Source organism: Polyodon spathula, chromosome 8 (genome assembly GCF_017654505.1).
Source record: "Polyodon spathula isolate WHYD16114869_AA chromosome 8, ASM1765450v1, whole genome shotgun sequence".
Classification (NCBI taxonomy): domain Eukaryota; kingdom Metazoa; phylum Chordata; class Actinopteri; order Acipenseriformes; family Polyodontidae; genus Polyodon; species Polyodon spathula.
Window position 1 is genome coordinate 7,429,194 of NC_054541.1, and position 19,922 is coordinate 7,449,115.

Below are 19,922 nucleotides of genomic sequence, written 5' to 3' on the forward strand. Positions count from 1 at the left end.
ATTGTACCAGAGGGGTGCACTCCCCACTACTCCCACTTGACTGCTCATCCCTTTATTAGCAATCTGATAGAATCCCTGGATGTATAGGATAACAGTTCTGAAGTCTGGATTTCTTTTAAATACAGAAATGAGTCGGTAACTAGAGAACATTGCATTCTAAAATGCGCACTTCATTCCCGTCACAACATTACCAATTCTCAGCTGTACTGCTTATATCTGAGTGAGTGTTGGAATCACAGCATGCATGGTTGGTATTCAACCCCCCAATGCCCTCTACACAGCACATATTGTGGAGTTTGCAAAGTCAAGGAAACGTGGTCAAAATGAAACATGATTTTAAACCATGGGGAGCACACGTAGGAATAGGTCTGCATGACTGTCTCCAGGCATTAAGAAGAAACCCCCATGCACACCCACACACAGTGCCCAGACACACGCGGGGTTGCCTGTCCTACCTGTTCGTTGGCTCCCATGCTGCTCAGCTTCATTTGTTTCAGGTATGTCGCAGTGATTGGCATGTTGTAGTCTATCAGTCCTGGGACTAAGGAGGTGGGGCGGTCATTCTCTGCAAGGAAGTGTTTGAGAGGCTTTATATACAGTAAAGTACAGGTTTCTTGTACCACTCGCTGGAATCAAGCTGGATAAATTAACTACATCTGCAACAAAGTGTACCCACACTCACAATTTGTTCACCAAAATATGTTTTAATTTTATTAGTGCAACATTAAGATTAAAAAGTGAACAAGTCAAATTAGATTTTGGGTGCTGTGCACCTTGTCAGGTGATCTGCCCCTCTTGCTATGCACTGGAATTACCTGACCTACACACCACGTTACTGGATCCTCAAATAATGCACAATCCTTGCACTATTGCATTACTAATATGTCATTGTAGATATAACTTGTTGTAATCCTAACTTGTTGCATCCCTGGGTAGTAAGTGTTATTTCCTAATTGCTTATGCCTCAAAAGTATAGAAAATGGCTATTATTCCCCACAAACTTTGCTTTTGTGACCAGGACAGTGATATTTCAAAATATCACTATTTCCAATGGCAAAACGGGCAAATGTGTGTCTTTTCGTTCACATAAAGTCAGAAAAAAACAACATATGAATCCAAATTAACATGTATTTATACTAAAGTAATACAAAAATGACTACAAAAGATTTAGAAGTGAGTAGTTTTTCGAGATTTACGATTATACTGTAATCGAAAATCTCGAAAAACTACTCACATCTAAATCTTTTGTAGTCATTTTTGTATCTTTTGTAGTCAATATTACTGTAAACTATGTTGTATTTAAATATTTATTTTGCATTGTAATCATGTACTGCTCGGTAACACGTCTAAGTCGCCTTGAAGAAGTCATAGATTTTATATTGAAAATCTTTGGCAGAGGGTTTTTTAAGAGAGATTTGTGACTGTCTTAGAGGATCTTTTTTTTTTTTTTATTTGGATAGCAAATTAAGCAAACAAAAGCTGCTGATAGTGTCCTTGGCAACAGTGTCTTCTTTTTCTTTTAAAGTGATAACTAATAAATCTGTTAAGAACTGTACAGCATGATCACAGGAAATGTATATTATTTAACACGCAAGTGTGGTCTTTATGACAGCAGTGTGTTGGGAAGTTTCTGTTTATTATTCAGAGCTGTGACTACGCTATTTACACATGAAGTTCTTTTTTATTACTTTGCATTATTTGATTCAGCTGGATTGGTCTTTCTCCAGAAGATCATAGGGTCTGCTCAGAGCACTCAGAAAGCCACAAAAAGATGGGATGCTTGCACATGAAGGATGCTATATAAATGAAATTGGTTTTCGACGATAAAAACAGTAGTTTTTATCTTTGTCTACTAGTGGGCCAGGTGTTTTTAGTTTGTTCTGCAGCATTGCTTTTACACACCTATTGTGGCTTTTTGTGACAAGCAGTGCTCCAAGGTATTCCTCATTAACATGTCAAGTCTATCACTTGCATACAATCTTCACTTGTAAAATGTTTAGTACAGTTAAAAACTAAACTAAGTTATTTTTCAGGAAATCTTTGATGCAACATGCCACGTCTTTTCGTCTGCCATTTCTCTCCGTGTCCTTATTTTTATTTTTTTATTTTATTTTTTCCTTTTATAAGAAACATTTTACATTTTTGTATTTATTATTTTTATATTTTGTTTAATTTCTGTAATACATTAAATATAATAGGTGGCGATTTAACGAGTAAGTAGTGGGGTTCAGAAAAATATCGCATTACACGTCCCCACGTGTTGCTACAACTGTTAAATTACATACCTGTAATTTCTCTTTTCATTGTTAACATCCTGACAGCGTTTTACACTTAGAACTTTGAAGTCTGTTTCAAAGCTTTTTTTTTTTTGTCAAAATGTCCGCTCTAGTGCACTGGGGTATGAGATCTGTCCTCTAAATCACTGCAGGAAAAGCAATAATTCTTTTTTTAAAAAAGTGGTCTGGCTTTTCTGTTCCGTACCACATCATGCCTCGTTATTGCTGTGTTACCCTTTTTGACAATGTGGGCAATAATCCTTACACTAACAGTGCACTAAAGCAGACATTTTCATAAGAGCTTTGAAATTGTAAGTGTAAAACGTTGTCAGGATGTTAACAATAAAAAGAAAAATTAGAGGTGCGTTATTTAAAGTTGTAGCAACACTTGAGGAGGTGTAATGTTATATTTTTCTGAACCACCTACTTACTCTTTAAGAAATAAGCAATATTTACATTGTTGTGAAGATATACTGAATATAGGGGAGACCAGGGTTGGTTGTCACAGGTGTTGGTTGTCACACAGGTTGGCTGTCACAGTGCTCATAGCTATGAAAGTAGACAGTGCAGGCAGGTGATACTAACACTGAAATGTGTGTTCTATTGTATGGCAGTCAACCATCTTGTAATTTGAGGTCAATTCCATCTAACATAAAGGTTAGCACATATTTCATTTTCTTTCATACCCAAAGTAAAACATGCATGTCTTGTTATTTATGTTATAACTCTTAGTAGTATTGGATTTTGTTTGAACTGGTGGCCATGTTAAATAGAAAAAGATACTGGCTAACTTTTGGTGTAAAAACAAAACCAGTAGGTTCTCCCAGTAGTACTGAGAGAATTCAATTATCATGTAAAGTCTGGTTGGGGCAGGTTGTCACATAGTTTTGGGGGTTGGTTCCTACAGAAAGAAGTCTTATATTTTTTCTGTCTACTTTTTTACACCAAAATGTGGGATATGTCATCATATAATGCTTATTTAAATTATTTACTGTTTGTCCTCTGGTTCTGTGGAGGCTGTGGTATTATTTTGTAGCATGGGTCAACATTTCAGATATATATTGGTCTGGATTTTTTATGTTCACATAAAAAGTAAAAATACAACTTTTTCTGTCATTGCACACAGTAGAAACTTTATGTTATTTAAAAAAAAAAAAAAAAAAAAAAAAAAACTAAAATGTTGCATTATTGTCTACTGTAAAAGCAAAACATACGTTGTGACAACCAACCCCATATCATGTGACAACCAACCCCAGTATGGAGCAGGTTGTCACAGGTGTCCGGCGCATTTTCAACCGTCTAAATATCAGATTTATTATAAAGCTATGTTGAAATAAAAAACATCAATTTGTACGTTAAGAGTTATTCTTCAATATAGCAAGGAACAGAACCTCACAGCATGTCACCAGATTGAGGAAAACAATAAAGAATAAAATGTGTGACAACCAGCCCCAGTCTCCCCTACTGGAGGTAACAGACATCTTCAGTTCCGGGTGGTTCATATTTAACAAAAAAAAAGTTTTATAAAGCATTCATCAATAACATTTTAGCATTCCAACTGCACCTGAAAAATGATTAAAATTACATGCCAAGGAGCCCCAAGATTAAAGTGAGCAGGAAACATAAAATACCAGCAACAGTAAATTCAAACATAGATCAATCAGTATGCTAAAAAAAATATCAACAGCATGTACAGAACTGATAAGAATGAGCAATTGAATGTTTCATGACAACTGGATAAGTGGTGCTCCAGTATGGAAAAACTGAAATATATTCATACATACGTCTTCATTATATTCCCTTTACAGGAGATTTCATCCCCAGCAGAGATAATAATGCAAAAAGATTTGACTTTAAATTAGAGTGTATTTTGCAAAATATCTCATGGACATTATAGCAAAATAATAGACAGTGCCTATTGTGTAGAGCATCAGAGTGTATCATAAGTGGGTTATTTCAGACAAAACTGTTGTATGTAGTAACAGCGCAAATCGATCAATACGTTCTGCGTTCAATCTGGCATTACAGATTTTGAGATACAACAATCCAAACTCTATTGATATTTGACTTTCTTTCACTGGAAGTTTCAAGGGAAGCATTCCTATGTGATTTCATTTCAACTGACTATAGCTAAGAGCCTGATCTCTGTTACAATATACCTTTTAAAAACATCGCCAGCATAAGCAGATCCTGGTAACATGACATCCACTTACTGAAGAAGAGGACTGAAAACTGCACTTCTCTTGTTCAAACAAAATGACCAGCAATTAGGTCGGTTTAATAATTCATTTTTGAACTTTAAATACAATTAGCTGAGATTGAGAGATGGAGAGACCCTGTCTGGAAGATTAGCAATTATCCTGGTTTCTTTGATTTGTACTTTCATTACACAGTATTTGTGCTATAGCTGTTGGTTTAAAATTGCATCCTAAATAAGGTCTTAGGCTGCATATAAAATACTTACTTACCTGTTTCATTTCTTTAAATCAGTGCATTTCTTTCTTCACTTTCACAGATGCAGAAAATGCAGGAACGGATTTTACTGATTCTGTGGGTACTGGTTGAGATATAATGTTTACTGCAGTGGTACTTGGCAATCTCTCATTGATATGCGGCCAGTGTTGGATTCTGTACTGTACCTGACAGTCCCTTTAAAGAGACACACTGCCTAAACAGGCAGCTGAAATTAACCACATGACAAAATACAGTATAGTCAACTGACAGCAGGGCCACAATCCGATCTTTAGTGTGGAGGTCAAGAACCGCAGATATGATTGAGTCGTGGTCACAGAAATAACTAGAAGAGTGATGGCTAGCTTAACCCTTTCATGCATGGCGAAGGATTAAAAAAAAAAAAAAATCTGTGTGAGTGTCCTGCTCTACAGTGGCTCAGTGAAGTCAGTCATTGTCATACCTTTGGACTCGGCTCCACTGGGATTGATGTGCATCCTCTTCTGACACTCATGGCAGCTCATCAGAAAGCGGGTGACAGCCTCGCGCGGGAGGAACGCGTAGGTCTCCGCTATCTGCATCAACAGAAACAAATCGTGCCTGTCAGCTGCAGCTTTAACAATGCGAGCAAGGACTTTACATACGGCTGGCTTTTAACTTCAACGTTAGAAGCAGAAAGCATTGGATGCCGCTATGAAAACCATTTTGATGTTTTAATATGAACAATGTCGGCAACTCAGGGAAAGGGCTCATGAGCAAGCCCACAATGGACAAATCTGGTATCTCATTGTGATGCACAAACCCAAAATAAGCCACAGAACTGTAAAACACAGACCAGAACCTGTGCTGGTGTTGAGGTTGTGCTTCACTGACCTCACATTTATCTTCTAGATTGTTCTGCAAAAACAGCAACTGAACCCTAACAGCAGCACATCCGTGCTGGAACTGGGCTGGTGACTTTCGTCTCCTGTTGCAAATTGTCAGCTAACGAGATCCGAATCTCCTCGATTGACACAGTTGAGCCCTTGTCACATCTCTAACCCACTCTAGTCATTTCCTCCACCTTGTGTCTCTATTTCTCAACTGATTTGATGCTCTGCAGAGCGGACAGGCCCAGTGATGAGCCACAAGACTCCAAAGGGTTTTTTGTTGCTGCTGTGATTACTATACCAGGCAGCAGCCGAAAGGTCACAGCAAGCCCCTAGTGAAAGACCGGCTATTACTTTATTTTACAGACAGTGCAATGCTACATATTACTATACAGCCGTTGCCGATGTCTGCTTCATGCTGACTCTACTGTACCAGCATAAAAGTGAATTTCAATTTTATAGTTTTTTTTTTTTTTTTAAAGGGCAAGTCAAAAACAAATTTTTTTGGACATCTACTTGCCACAACCGCTAACAGTCCACGTTTTTAAACCAGGATCTAAATATTTATCAGGAGCCAGCACTGCTAGTTTACAAGGCACATCAAAACCCTACTAATCTAAGTTAATTGTCACGTGTTCATATTTAATTATAAAAATGTTAAACGTGTGGTTTTATTTAAAGTCTAAATATACCTGCCATTTACATATTTCAAATGGGGCTGCCCCTGAGATCTTAAATACTTTTACAGAGAAAAAGAATAGTCTAAAGGGACCTTGCTGATAGTGAGGCTGGTTTTCGTAATGGTGGTGCACTGCTGGAGTATTTAAATCAATTGAGAACCTGGATTGGGAAGCAGTGGAAGAGACCAAAGAACTCAGAGCAGAGGGACATTCTTTTATTATTCATTGAGCAGCATGTTGTTCAGTGCAATCTCCACCAGCAGCAGCCTCCCCAACCCCCTGCCGCCACCCCCGCTTGACCTCGACTCCACCCTGCACTACAAAGTCACCTCGGCTTCGTCTCGGCTCACAAAGCGTGCCTGCCATTGAAGTGTCTCGCTCGGGAAACCTCAGAGACATCTTTCAAGAATGCCTTATTTCTTCTTCTGAATTCAAAACTACATACTGTATACTTGTCGAGTTTCAACCATTATATTGGGAGTGGGCCCACTCTGCCAACTGTAGCGTATGCTGTACAGTGTTTAATAGTTTATCAGTATTCCTCGCCAGCGCGTATTTGATTTTATTGGAGGACTAATTACAGTATTGATTGTGTTCCAGTACACTGTAATTGAACACTGAGAGCATTTTGTATTTATTAAATGTATGCACAATATCAAAGGAAGTGTTGGTATCACAGGTTTTAGCAGAAGCTGCAGTGAGTTGTCCAGCCTAATTAATCCTTTAGACACCTACTCTGATAAGATCTGACCCTTGGTTATAACAATTGAGGAGTGCAGGACTTACTCTCTCCAGAAGAGGGCAGACAGACAAAAAGCCAAAGACACTCTGTTGCCCCAGTAATGTGGTTGAACTTAGTGCTGAAGAGATGCATTTCAAATCAAAGAATCAACACACGGATGCACTGCTACTGACAAATAACAAGAAGGAAGCAAAAGACCTCTGGACTGCTCCATCGTCAAGAGGAAAAACAAAAACAAAATGACAGAGAAAGGGGTCTTTTTAGGGCTCCTTTCTTAGAAATCAATTAAAAACAAAGAAAGAGTACAAACAAAAGGTAAAAACCACAAGAGTTGGGGACTAACGTCAGCCTTCCTCTTACCGCTTTGTACGTTTTCTTCTGGCCGGCGTGCTTGGGTGCCTTGCCAGGGTCGCAGCCTGTTTCCACATGCATGGAGTAGATGATGTCAAAGAAATCCTCCACCACAGCCACCCGCTTCAGGGAGGTGCTGTCCTGGGCCAGCCCACATTCCGAAATCTGCAACAGAGAGGCCACAGTGAGGGGAGCTGGAGTTACAGGGTCTTCCGCATTGAATACCTTCTTCACATACATTAAACACCAGACTTTATTTGGACACTGAGGGCTATAGAAGTGTCTATTTTAACTATTTTTTAAAGCGAAACTCACATGTCAACGCCATAATATGCCAGTTCCATTGCAAATCTGTCTCGGGGGGGGCAGAAATGTGCACATGTGTAACATGTGCACACCCCTAGCGCAACACCAAACACAGTGGTCATCATACTACTGGCCTCACTACAGAAATTCTATATTATTTATTAAACATGTAAAAACATAAATCCATGCGATAACAATATTATATCTATATATATATATATATATATATATATATATATATATATATATATATATATATATAAAGTTCAGACAGAAGAGGACAGGTTTCAGTAACTTCTAAACTGTTCTGAATGATTTGGCTTTGTAAATCCCCTGCCTGTCGTGCTTTGTGTCACTCCCACTAGCTCCACCACTGTCACAGCTGCACATGAGTCACTGGGAAAGTTTTACCTGCTTCTGCAGAGCTTTATCAGCCTCACAAGCCCACAAAGGGATCTGGAATAGAACAGAACCAAGCTCCTCAATGGCAGCTGTAGCGGACAAGCTCCAACAAGAATGCAGAATAACCCTACTGTTTCAATGATAGAATAGTGCGACATTCCAAAATAGCATAAACCTCAAGCAGAAATTCAAAATGAGTTTGATGCTATTTTTTGCTGGGACCAAAAGGGTAGAAAAAGCACCAGCATTGTAAGGTTGAGGTTTATTCCACAGCGCAACCTATCTGTTGACTGGTTGAAACCAGGCCCATGTGATATTTTTTAAATCTCAATCTCAATGAGCTCAATATATCCCATTTCCAAGGTGTTCTAGAACCGAGCAATCATATCTTTAACTAACAATGAAAGCCAGTGGGGCGATAACTCCAGTGTCTACCCCGCTTCCAGCCACACTCCTACACTCACTTGCACAGATACTTGCTGGAGGGTACTGCACACTGTAAATCACTTATAAATTAGATGCCCTCCATTTTAACAATGTACTACAAAGTGAAACTGTAGAATTGTGTAACATGCGTTGTGTAATCAGCACCCTTTTACAGTGCTTACAGAAACAACTGGATCAAATGAATGCAAGGCAAATAAAACTAAAAGGGGCAGAAAGCAAACATAAAAATATAGTCATTGGAGTGTATTTTAATGATCATAACAGTGGCTGACCTTAATACTGTCACCCTAAAACTTATTCCATTACTAATGCATTCAGTAATGGTAATATTAACAAGGAGGTCAGTACACCCACAGCATTACTACAGTGTTGTTTATATAGGTCAATACAATAGACTGTGTAAAAATTAGATGGTCTTAAAATTGTGCAATCATCAACATCAAGCAGAACATGCTTTGCCAGAAGAGTATACGGTAACTTTCGCTAACCGAGATTACAGCTGTAAACAAAAACAATTTACAATTTATTTCAAAAAACAATTTATTGTGTTCTTTTTTTGTCTGTAAACGTTTTTAGAAAATGTAATTAGATGTATTTTTTTAATATTAAAGGACTCCTCTTTCAGTGTGTTTTACGTTACTTTATGATTTTGCATGTCTTCCTGTTTTGTAACTTACATCTGCTAATTTGCACTGTTATTTAAAACAAATCAGAAATCACCACTAGTTCATTCAAATGACCCCATCGAATTGAACAGACTTGTTTATAGTTTATAGCAGCACAGGTAAATGGTGTTTTTTTACAGTAATTAGTGGGCTGTCTCCACCTTGTCCTGAGCACATTAAGAGCAGTTGATGGCACAAACTGCTGTGAAAGGGAAGCAGTAAATGAGCTGAAGAGGTGGAGACCTGAAAGGGCCTGCTGAAAGAGCAGCGAGTCCCCCAGCCTGTTCTCTCTCGCACTAGAAGCCAGGTAATGAGAGTTTCCATAGCAACGCTACAGAGTGTGCAGGACAGCCAGAGTTCTGGTACGGAAATGCTAATCCAGCCTCCCACAGCTGAGACGCCCTGACTTCCCAGGGGTCAGCTTAACATAAATCTATTCTTTCAGTTTATCTAAGGGCTGGACGGTTTGTATGTTTTTTTTTTTCTTAAATAACTTTTCTTCCAAAAGGACAAATACTCTTGCCTTTTATATATATATATAAGATAGTCCTCTGCCCTTATTAATTGGCATTGACACAAAATGTTTTAATGACAGCTTTTCCTATGAGAATTAGCAGGAACAATGCTTTCCAGACACAGAAGACATTTCAAAGCAGTGCATCCGCATACAGAGTATCCTCACTGTCACATAAATGTTTGTAAAGACTGACTAATATTACAGTATAGTCTTGGTTTATTCGTAACTTTCTGTTAATTCTACAGAGACGCTGTGCACTGAAGAACAGCCAGGCACTCAGCCAAGGTCACAGACACGTCAGCTGTGACTGCAAAGGCCGACATCTGAATTAGAGGAGTCCAGTGGAAAAGTAGTTAATGCCATCATTTGGGCGCGTCTGTCTCAACCTCCCTAACAGCCTTGAAAAAAATAAAATGGATAAAAATAAATAAATACGTTTCCTGAACCTGTCTGAGCAGTGTACCCCACAGCTTTCCATCGCCTGGCTGCAATACCCCCTCGATCCTCCACGCGACAACCCTCTCTACATGAAGCCGGCTCACTAATCCACTGTGTCACCCCATCCTCAGAGGCTCAAACTGCATCGTTCATGCTGAACCGGAGGCCCTTTCCTCCCTGTGTGTTACTATAATCCTCCCGGTCCCAGAGCAACCAGCTCCGAGGTGCAGCCTGGTTGCTAGGAAACCAGTGGGGTTCATTTGATAAACGGCAGCCTGGCCCTGGTCACTGAGTCACAGCTGTATCAGGTGCCAGGGAGAGCTGAACAATACCATACTGATACAGTATATAAATAAAAACAGAAAGACGAGTTTCTGTGGCACATGAAAGCAAGACCTAATGGAAATACCTTTTTTTCATGATTTTTTTTTTCATTAAAAACCACCATTTCGTATTAGGGATCCATTTAACTATGGAGCAGCTATATTCACACAAATGTAGGGCACCACATGAAAGACAGACAGGGCCCTCAAGCCGTTAGAAGACCAGTGGATTGTCTGTTGATGGTGATGGGGGCCTCTTTCTTTAGCAACAATAATCATTTTCTTCTGGTGAATGTTTCATTATGCCCAAGCTTTAACAAGCAAGCACTGAGGTGCACAACGCACCCTATCACCCCAGTCTTCACTGGATCCCGACGGTGTAAATGACTCCTGACTACGGGCCTATTCTATCCGTTTCTTTGACCTCAGTTATCACCCTCTTTACAGCCAAGGACCGGTTCATCCACGTTACCCCGGGCAACAAACCTGCCTTTTGTAAAGAAACTAAAAACCTCCGACCACCATGTGTGCAACCACTTAAAAGGATATGAATGCGTGTCAGCAGGTCCTCCTTTACTGTAGGAGCAGCGTATCACCGTGTACATGGCACCTGAGGTTTGCTGAGGGGTTTTTTGTGCTTTTTGTACTCTTCTTGTATGCTCGCCCGTGAGCTACCATTGTTGGTAGCGTCACATGGCCTTTGTGTCTTCCTGTGTTTCTCCTCGTCTGTCAGTGTATAACACAGCCCAAAGATGTTTGGATGGACAAGGAGCTGAGTTCTAGCTCCTAAGAAGGTGGTCGCTTGAGGGTAAGGTTGAAAAGCATTAGGACTGGTCTCAGCACCATTTCATGAGCCCACTCAACCTGCAGAGAGTGGGTGCCAGTGAGTGATCACCCCCAATTAAAATGACTTGATTTCCTCGGGACTACAGTATATCTGGCATTGAACACTGAAGCCTCTGTGTTGACAATGCGCGCCACACTGCCTTGTTCATTATCTTGAGATCTGTGCAATGGCTGATTCGAGAGCACTACACCTCTCAGCTGCTGACCTAACAGGCGCATGCCTGGCATATATCTCGGAGGTGTAATAAACTGTGTTTACAAGCCAAAACAGCAAGCCAATCTGCACCTTTTCCAAAGGGCAGCAATTGGGTGGCAGCAGTTTTTTGGAAAAAGAAAGGCTTTCCTTCTTCATTCTTTAATGTCTCTGGGGGTACATCTGTCTATCCAGATATCCAATTATATTGAGCTGTGAAGTGATTGCTGAAAGCTCTCCCCATCACAATGTAATTAGTCAAAAAGGGACAGAGCTAACACGACACTAATTACCAATGCGGTTGGCAGCTTGAGTCTTGACAAGAAAGGGGGCATTGCTTCAGGTGGGGGTGGGATACAGGGTACATAAATCCTTTGGGAAATGGGTTGTCTTTTTTAAGAACTGCCAACAAAAAGAACATTGCCTTTGCTACTGTTTTAATGGAAAAAGGAATAATCTTCTATGATACCTGTAAGCTCTAGGCTTTAAGACAGCAGTTGTTAAAAATGCTTGCAAGGCAATGTCTTTTTATGGGGCTGGAGATAATATTCTCTGTGTTATTATTTTATTTTTATTTTCCGTGACGCTTTATAATAAGTCTCATTAATTCAAGTGCAAACATTGTAATTGGCTATTGAATTGATGTGAAGGTGTCATCTGTTTGGGACACATTCCAAATGTATGGTAATTAAACCCTTAATAAATAAGATCTCAAACAGACTCTTATTGAAATGGATTTTGAGAGTATTCTACAGCAGGGCACAGGGTCAGTCATGTAACATTGTGGTGGTAATCCCTAATGCCTCAGTCCAATACAGCCTATTCCTTTTACCAGGTCTGTTTGTGAATAAGTGAACGCCACAGGCAGAGTCTTGGCAAATACACTGTGCTGTATAAAGAGAAGTGCCACAGTTTACAGACCTGCAGTAGAACATTTATTTTGGACTACATTTTAAGGCTTCTTATTATGGAGGAGCTGCTCGGGTACAGTGAAGTGTGCTAGCTAGCTCAGATATCTATGTGTACCATCAACATGTCAAGAGCCATAGATTAAACCTGCTGTGCTTTTCATAGCACAGCCATGCACTGTAATTAATTCTGCATGCTTGCATTATTCAAAGGTGGGCTTTTCTGATAATGAGCAGATAACTCTCATTAGGTTTCAAAAGCAATTAAAAGACTAAATGAGTAAATTGCACTCTTCCTTTTTATATTATTTAATTGAGCACCTCTACGTGATTAAGTGATTAAAAGGTTCAAAGAAAGTGTTACAACAATAGTAACTCCCTGAAAATTACAAATACAATATTTTTTAGATACTATTTAATGCCTGAAGGTGAGGCTTTACTGCTGAACACTTCAGATGTCTTCGTTCTTGGACACTCAGTTTTGGTTCCTTTGTTGCACCAGGGGCACCACGTTTCCTTTGTTTCATAGTGTGGTCAAGCTGCAGACCAATAAAACCACTGTTAAAAAAAAGCAGCTTGAGTCCACAAACAACAGCAGCACACTTTGTAAAAAAAGCTGTGACAAACAGCAACCCTTTATGAAGGCCTTAGTATCTTTGAGACAAAGCACAAAAAAACCCAATATACTCCATGCAGGTATAAGAATGCACAAGTGTAGCAAAATATAGACCCACACTTATAAACTAGAAAATGGAGGTCTGTAGCAGGTCAGCGGGGTTCAGTTTTGTCAACACTTTAGTTTACCAAGATGTGATCAATGGCAGGTCCTTCAAGACTAGAAGAATCATTGCTCTGCGGGTGTGTGCGTGTGGATGTGTGCGTGTGTTGGGTGTGTGCAATGTGAACGATGCTACCATCCCTTCTGCTTCTTTTACTGAGACAAGTGAATTTCCATTTGGAATGCAAAAGAAAGCTGCCATTTTTAATGAGGCCATGCAATGCAGCACTCTCAGTCTGCTAATTTGGGCAGGCAGGGGAGGGGGGCAAAAACCCCCTCACTAATTTCACAACAAATAAAGATAAGGGTATGCTATCGCCATGGCGACACTGAAGATGTTGCTCTAGCAGGAATGAAAGCGATCCCAGAGCTGCATGCACCGTGCAAGCCACTGTGCAGAAACATACCAGTTCAAGTGTATAGTGAGACGAAGTAGTTCAGATAACAAACCCACCACAGAATTTGGTTTAACTGACAGTCTCTGCTTAAGAAAGCCCCAAGACTAAACAGGGAAGCACGGAAGGATAGACTATGTGCATTGATTTGACAGAGCACCTGTCTGCACTGTGCCGTAGGCTTGCATTTACGATGCTGACTGTCTAAATATAGGATTCTGCCTGTAACATTCTCAGTTTTAATAACGAAACCAGCAGCAATTACAGGCTTTATAACAAAATAGCATGCTGCTTTTTCTACTGCAGAGGAAGCCCTTTCCTGATATATCTATACCACTTCCTTGCCCCTGACAAAGCTTGATTGGGTTTGGAAAGTACCAGCCTTATCTTTTGGACAAAGCTACCGCCTCCTAGAAACTGTTTCTTGATGGCCTGTGGCAGTTTCTGTTTCCATCTAACAGCACAATATCAGAGATGTTATCGTTAAAAGAAATATTTTATCGTTAAAAGAAATCTTGGTTTCTTGACCTTCTACCCCAACTCTAACAACCCCAGTTCAGGCCTACTGCGCGCATTCATGTGTGTGGATCAGGTTATGTTAAACATTGCTTCCTGTTCTGTGTCTCACCGCTTTATCACAAAACTAGGGTCGTGTTGCAGGGGGGCAGGGTATTGGTTACATTCTGGTGTACTGACAGCAACAAACAAATTACACATCTAAACAAATGGAAGAATAACTCTGATATTTCATACCAATACTTGCGCTCTGTGTTAAAAGGGAGCAACCGAACTGCTCTCGTCTCAGTATTCAGTGATGCTGTACAGTACATCAAAACTTTGTGAAGTAGAAAGATTTGCGAGTGTGTGTGTGTGTGTGTGTGTATGTGTCTCTGTGTTAAGAAGTCAGGAAGCTTGTGCCTGATTTCCTCTAGGTCCTAGTGGTTTCCAGACCAGATACCCTGTTGGACAGAATCAGGCTATCCATACAACAACAGATGCTTAATAAAATGTAATGAGACCCCCTGAGTTTCACACCTCTACTCTAAAATAATGCCAACCCTAACTCTCCCTGGCACACTTGGTGCGTCCTGGGAATACTGCAGCTTCAATGAAAACTCAACAGTTCAAAGGTGTTGGATGAAGGGACTTCCCCTCTATAATAGTCTCATCTCTCACACAAAGCTGCTTTACCTGACAGTTACAAATCAATATGGGAAGTCCTTTCTGTTGCTAAGCAAATTAACCATTGACTGAAGTCTACCATAGCCACCATTTTGTTGCGTGGGTTTGAACTTTAATTCTCTAATGCAATTGGGAAATGGTTGAAGTCAAGGCGCCGGTTTGCCATTGTATCTATTTACAGTCTTTTTTTTTTTTTTTTTTTAAATGATTGTCTATAAAGTTTTGAACATGGTGTTTTCCCATCCATTCAGTTGTAGGTAACGGTTTGGATCCAAATATGCAGCAATGCCACCCGTCACTATAGGAGTGGGGCACCTGCAGGGGAGCAATGCATCTAAGTGACACAGCAAAACATGCACTGCGATTAATCACGAGGACCTCTCCATCATCAATGCAGCAACCCAATAACCCAATAAAGCATTTCATACCCTTCCACTGTGAAAGAAGAAGGAGCCCCACCGGAAGGGCTGAAAGAGCAATTCCACTGGCCCGGCCGGTGGTGAACTCTAAGAGGAACTTCGATGGACAAGAAGCCCATCAGGGTTCATATTACACCCTTTCAGGGTTCTCCCAAGCTAAGAGAAGCACAGATACCAGTTGTGTCTAATAAGCTTATCACACTCATTCTACTCTTAGTGATTTACCACACCTTCAATTACTTCCATTACCAGCAACCAGGATCGTTTGAAAAACTCATAGCTTCCCTGACATAGGAGTCTATGGAGAAAACTATCCATGCAGAATAATACACAGAACTAAAAAGAGGGGACCTCTCTCCCCTTAAGTTAAATGTTCAGGGTTAACCCAGTCTCGTTTTTTAAATTGTATTTTAATCAGTGTACAATCTAGACTGATATCATTCTTATAGCATTGTGAACATTGTGTGCTTTTCAACGACGCCTTAGTGCGCTTTACTGAATGTTACCATTACACTCCCCACTTTATCGTTTCAGGGGTCATTTATACCTAGGAATGAGAAGCAAGCAAAGTGTGTCAGTATTTTATTAGGTTGTCTGGTGAAGTGCCATACCATTGAACTGCAACTGGTCTGTATCTCAGCCGCTATGCAAAACAGTACAGGATGTTTGGCAAATACCTAGTAACAGTTTAACACTTAAACTACAGCAGAAGCAAAATAAAAATAAAATACAAAGACTGTCTTTATTAACCCATTTTCAAAACATCCTTATCTGAACAGGTTTGATTTTCTCAACTCATGTGTTTGACGCTAAATGCAAAGGCGCATGCTGCTATGTAATCGTCAAAGCATATGCATTTCAATAGGCAGCCTGAAATTTCTTGATACAGCTCTAAACAGACAAGGCTGCTGAAATAAAAATGTAGGGCCACTTGTGCCTCTCCGACACTCAGCCAGCTCCAATGCCCTTTCTCCATCTTCAGAACATCCCAATATAATTAAATGTTGTCCGTCTTGCAGCTGTCTGGAGCACTGCTGTTCTTGAAGTGAGATACACAGTATACAAACACAGAGCAGCCCTACGGGTGGCTTGCAGGAGATGAAAGACGTGGCCAGTGCTTTTCTTTGCACTGCCCCAGGCTGTCATTTCTGTTGCTTCTTTTCCTTTTTTTTGTGTCTGCAGAAAAATGCTGTTACTCTAAATGAACAAACAAAGCCCTAACATGAGCGCTGCTGTTACACGCAAGCGTGTGGTTCCTCCTAATAGGGGGCGTAATAAAAGGAAAAACGCTTCTTAGTGGGTCCCAAACAACATCTTAAGCATTATAAATACCTTAGGATTGAAACATTATAGTTCGACACGAGTATATTATACCATGCATGTGTTAAACTTAAAGCTATAGGTGACACAAATACAAACTGAAGCCCCCCACCCCATTAGTGATCATCGGTAGAAGCCCTGGCAATGATAGTAAGTGCTTTTGTATGCACAGCTCACACACTCCCACCCAACCCCCTCACCTACCCGAGGGAAGGTAGATAAGCACCTGTATTCTACTCTGACAGCTGATCACACTCGTACTGTAGAGTCACAGATTGGGGATTCTGTCAGCATAACAGCTGCCTAATCTACTTGATCCTACCAGGGGAAGGAGGAAATTGTTGCTTTATTGTCTACATAAAATACACTTTGCTGTAGAGCATTTCAATATGGAGGTCCCTGCTAGTTCAGAGCGACACTCATGATCCATTATCCAAGAAAAATGAATAAAATAGATGCAGATTTTTTATCTGCACTGGGGCGGGATGTTTCTTCTAAAATAAAAGGCCTCTCATTTTTTTTTATTTGATTTATTTTTTCAATACTGGTATAAAGTCAGTATGAGTACCCAGCTGAGGAATCCAGATGAATTATTTAAGGGATATACCTTTATCCCAAAAGGACTGATTCTAGATTGATTACTTCTATCCCCCCCCCACCGGTTCAGGTAGTGGCACAGAAAAAGCAGCGACGTTCTGCCACTGGTTCACTGCCCCCCTCCCCCAGCCAGTGCCTGTCAATCCAGCCCCCTCTCCCAGCGTGTCAACAGGCAGCGCTCAGCTCAGTGGTGCTCAGCCAGCTGGATCCCCCTATTGAGCATGAACAGCTTCTGAGGAATCACTGCATCCTTCCGGTCAATTCAATACAGAGCAACGCCTGGATGCGCCAAGCAAACCTACACCAAGAGCATTTGAAATGTGATCCGCAATACTGTCGCAGGTTCCACAGAGACAGCTACACTAGGGGAGAATAAAGCATGCCTGTACAGTAGGATAGTGGGTGCATCTATGAGAGCTACCGGGCAATGTCCAGTTTATTAGTATCTTGGCTGAGTTAAAAGTAACACAGGCTAGCCCAACCAAAATTCCACCTCTTGTTTTCATTAAATGTTATAGCTGGGTGCACTGTGGAGAAACAAGGTGGCACTATGACCTGCCCAAACAGCAATCACTACTTGTTTACTACTTGTGATTTGTGGGGCCAAGCAAGTATGCTAAACATTTGTCTAGGAAATGCAGGTCACCATAATCCAAAAACTTTAAGATTAAACATGAAAGTACTGTTAGCTTGTTGCAGCCTATTTCTCATTCCTAACATTTACTCTGAAAGACACTGCAGCTCTACACAGAAAGTAATGTCCTGTAAAACAAATCAGTTGAGACCACACTTTACGTGTGAACAGTTTAAAAGTGTCTTTGCGCTGGTCTCCCATCTGATAATGGTACAGGATTTACCCGCTGACTGCTCAAGAACTCCTGACGAGGAAAGGAAATGCTATTTTTCTTAGTCTGACTAGTTAGATGTCCATTTAAATACAGCTGAAAGGGCTGTTAGAAAGAACTTGTCACCTAGTTAAACTCTTTTTGGTTGGTTTCTCTGAGCCCAATTAGATGCAAGATTAGTGCAAATCGAGTTCTGTGAAACATGCCATTTAACTCTGACACAGTGGTCTGGACCTGAAAATTTAGGGGTAGTGACACAATGTGGTCATGGCCAAGCTAAGTGGAAACCAAATGAACACACTACACAGTTCAACTACAAAACTGCAATATTATTACTGCTGAAATGTACCTTTTAAAATTAATTCTGCATTTATGAGCTTACTAATTCCACAAAGGAAAAAAAAATACGTGGATGGTAGCTATACCTTATCCCCACCTATCCAAAATTCTAGAAATGCCTGCCAAAGGTATATTACTCAATATGGCAGCCCTGTATCTTCATACTGCCCTGTATTCAAGGGGCATTATTTCTAAAGTAGTTATAAAGTAAAATCTGCTGAATAATGTTGGTACTGTGTATTTAAATAATAATAATAATAATAATAATAATAATAATAATAATAATAATAATAATAATAATAATAGATGAAAGATTGTTTTGGTATTATGTTTTATAATCACAAACCTGAGAAGTTAAGTGTCCAGGTGATCCTCAGACCTTTTAAAATAATACTATTTCTAATCACCAATAAAGACAAGAACAGAAAAAAAACCTCTTTAAAAATCGTCCATAGTACCGATCGACTAAACAAGGCGACAGTGCTTCAATCTTTCATCTTCGTTCACCAAGGCAATTCATCGGTCCCACAACACATCCACATACTGTTCTACTGTAGACACATTATCCACAGTCCCACAGCAAAAACATATAGTACACTATATTATTACGGGAAGCAGAGAATTGAAGTGCCCCAGTTTGCCGATCTATTACGGATCGCTCTTGAAAATGAAACAAATGCACACTGCAGAAGCTGCGGGTAGATTTCTCAACACAAAAGCAGGTATTGGGTGACGGACGCGGTAGTGGGACGAGTCGGCAGTCTTGTTGGATATGAAGAAAGTTACAATAACACACAGATGGTGAACCACGAAGGGTGACGCTAGGCACAGTCAAACTCCATCAACACAAACACAACAATACGTATGATTATTCAGCGTTACGCAGAAATGCACGACATATATTATGAAGAGCAGACTAACCGTTGCTTTAACAGGGACATACAGCACAGGCTTTCCAGATGCCCCCTTCTTCTGTTCACTGTGACTGGTGGCAGCAGCATTGCTTCCGACCTGAAAGCCTTTAGATTTCACCCAGAATTTAAATTTGGCGTCGACGTGGTTGTTTTCAATGAAGCCACTGTCGCCGGATTCTTCGCCCTGGAGAAGTGTTTGCAGAATCCTGTTGTATTTTCGCCGGGTGACAGTCTTTGTTTTACCCGAGTCCCCGTAAGTCCTAAGACACCAATCCTGAAATTCTCTAAACATATCTCGATCGGAGACGGGACTTCTCCTTATTAAATCCAACGTTATTTTCGTAGACATGGATTTAAAATATATGTGTGTGTGTGTGCTTTATATCCGTGCAGGCAATATAATCACCATTCTAATCTAAAACAAAATACCCTCAAAACAAGAAGCGGCTCTGGTTCCTATATCACACCTGTTTGCAATAGCGATCCTCCTGTCCCAAAACGCAACACAAATGTCAGCCGCTCACATCCTCCGATGTAAGAAAAGGGGGCTGTCCTACAAGAGGGCAATCTTCCACCTGTATGTAAAAAACAGGTCTGAGAAATATTCAAGATCTCAAATTTTAAAAACAAAACAAGACCTTTATTCATGAACGCACGGACTAGTTATTTACAACTCTGCGCCCCTCAAAATATCATATGTCCTATGCCATACAACAGAA

The 19,922-nt window shown here is 40.3% G+C and overlaps 1 protein-coding gene across 1 annotated transcript in view; it reads right to left on the reverse strand.

Annotated features, from left to right (window-relative positions):
- The window catches only part of LOC121319277 (nucleolar protein 4-like), a 74,810-nt gene extending 55,110 nt beyond the window's left edge, over window positions 1-19,700 (reverse strand). Inside the window, exons 1-4 of the mRNA XM_041256538.1 lie at window positions 19,211-19,700; window positions 7,379-7,534; window positions 5,191-5,302; window positions 456-565 (exon numbers count right to left, since the gene is read on the reverse strand). Coding sequence (XP_041112472.1) covers window positions 456-565; window positions 5,191-5,302; window positions 7,379-7,534; window positions 19,211-19,552 — 720 coding nt within the window. The 5' untranslated portion in view covers window positions 19,553-19,700. The remainder of the gene's footprint in view (window positions 1-455; window positions 566-5,190; window positions 5,303-7,378; window positions 7,535-19,210) is intronic.
- Window positions 19,701-19,922: the final 222 nt, after the last annotated feature.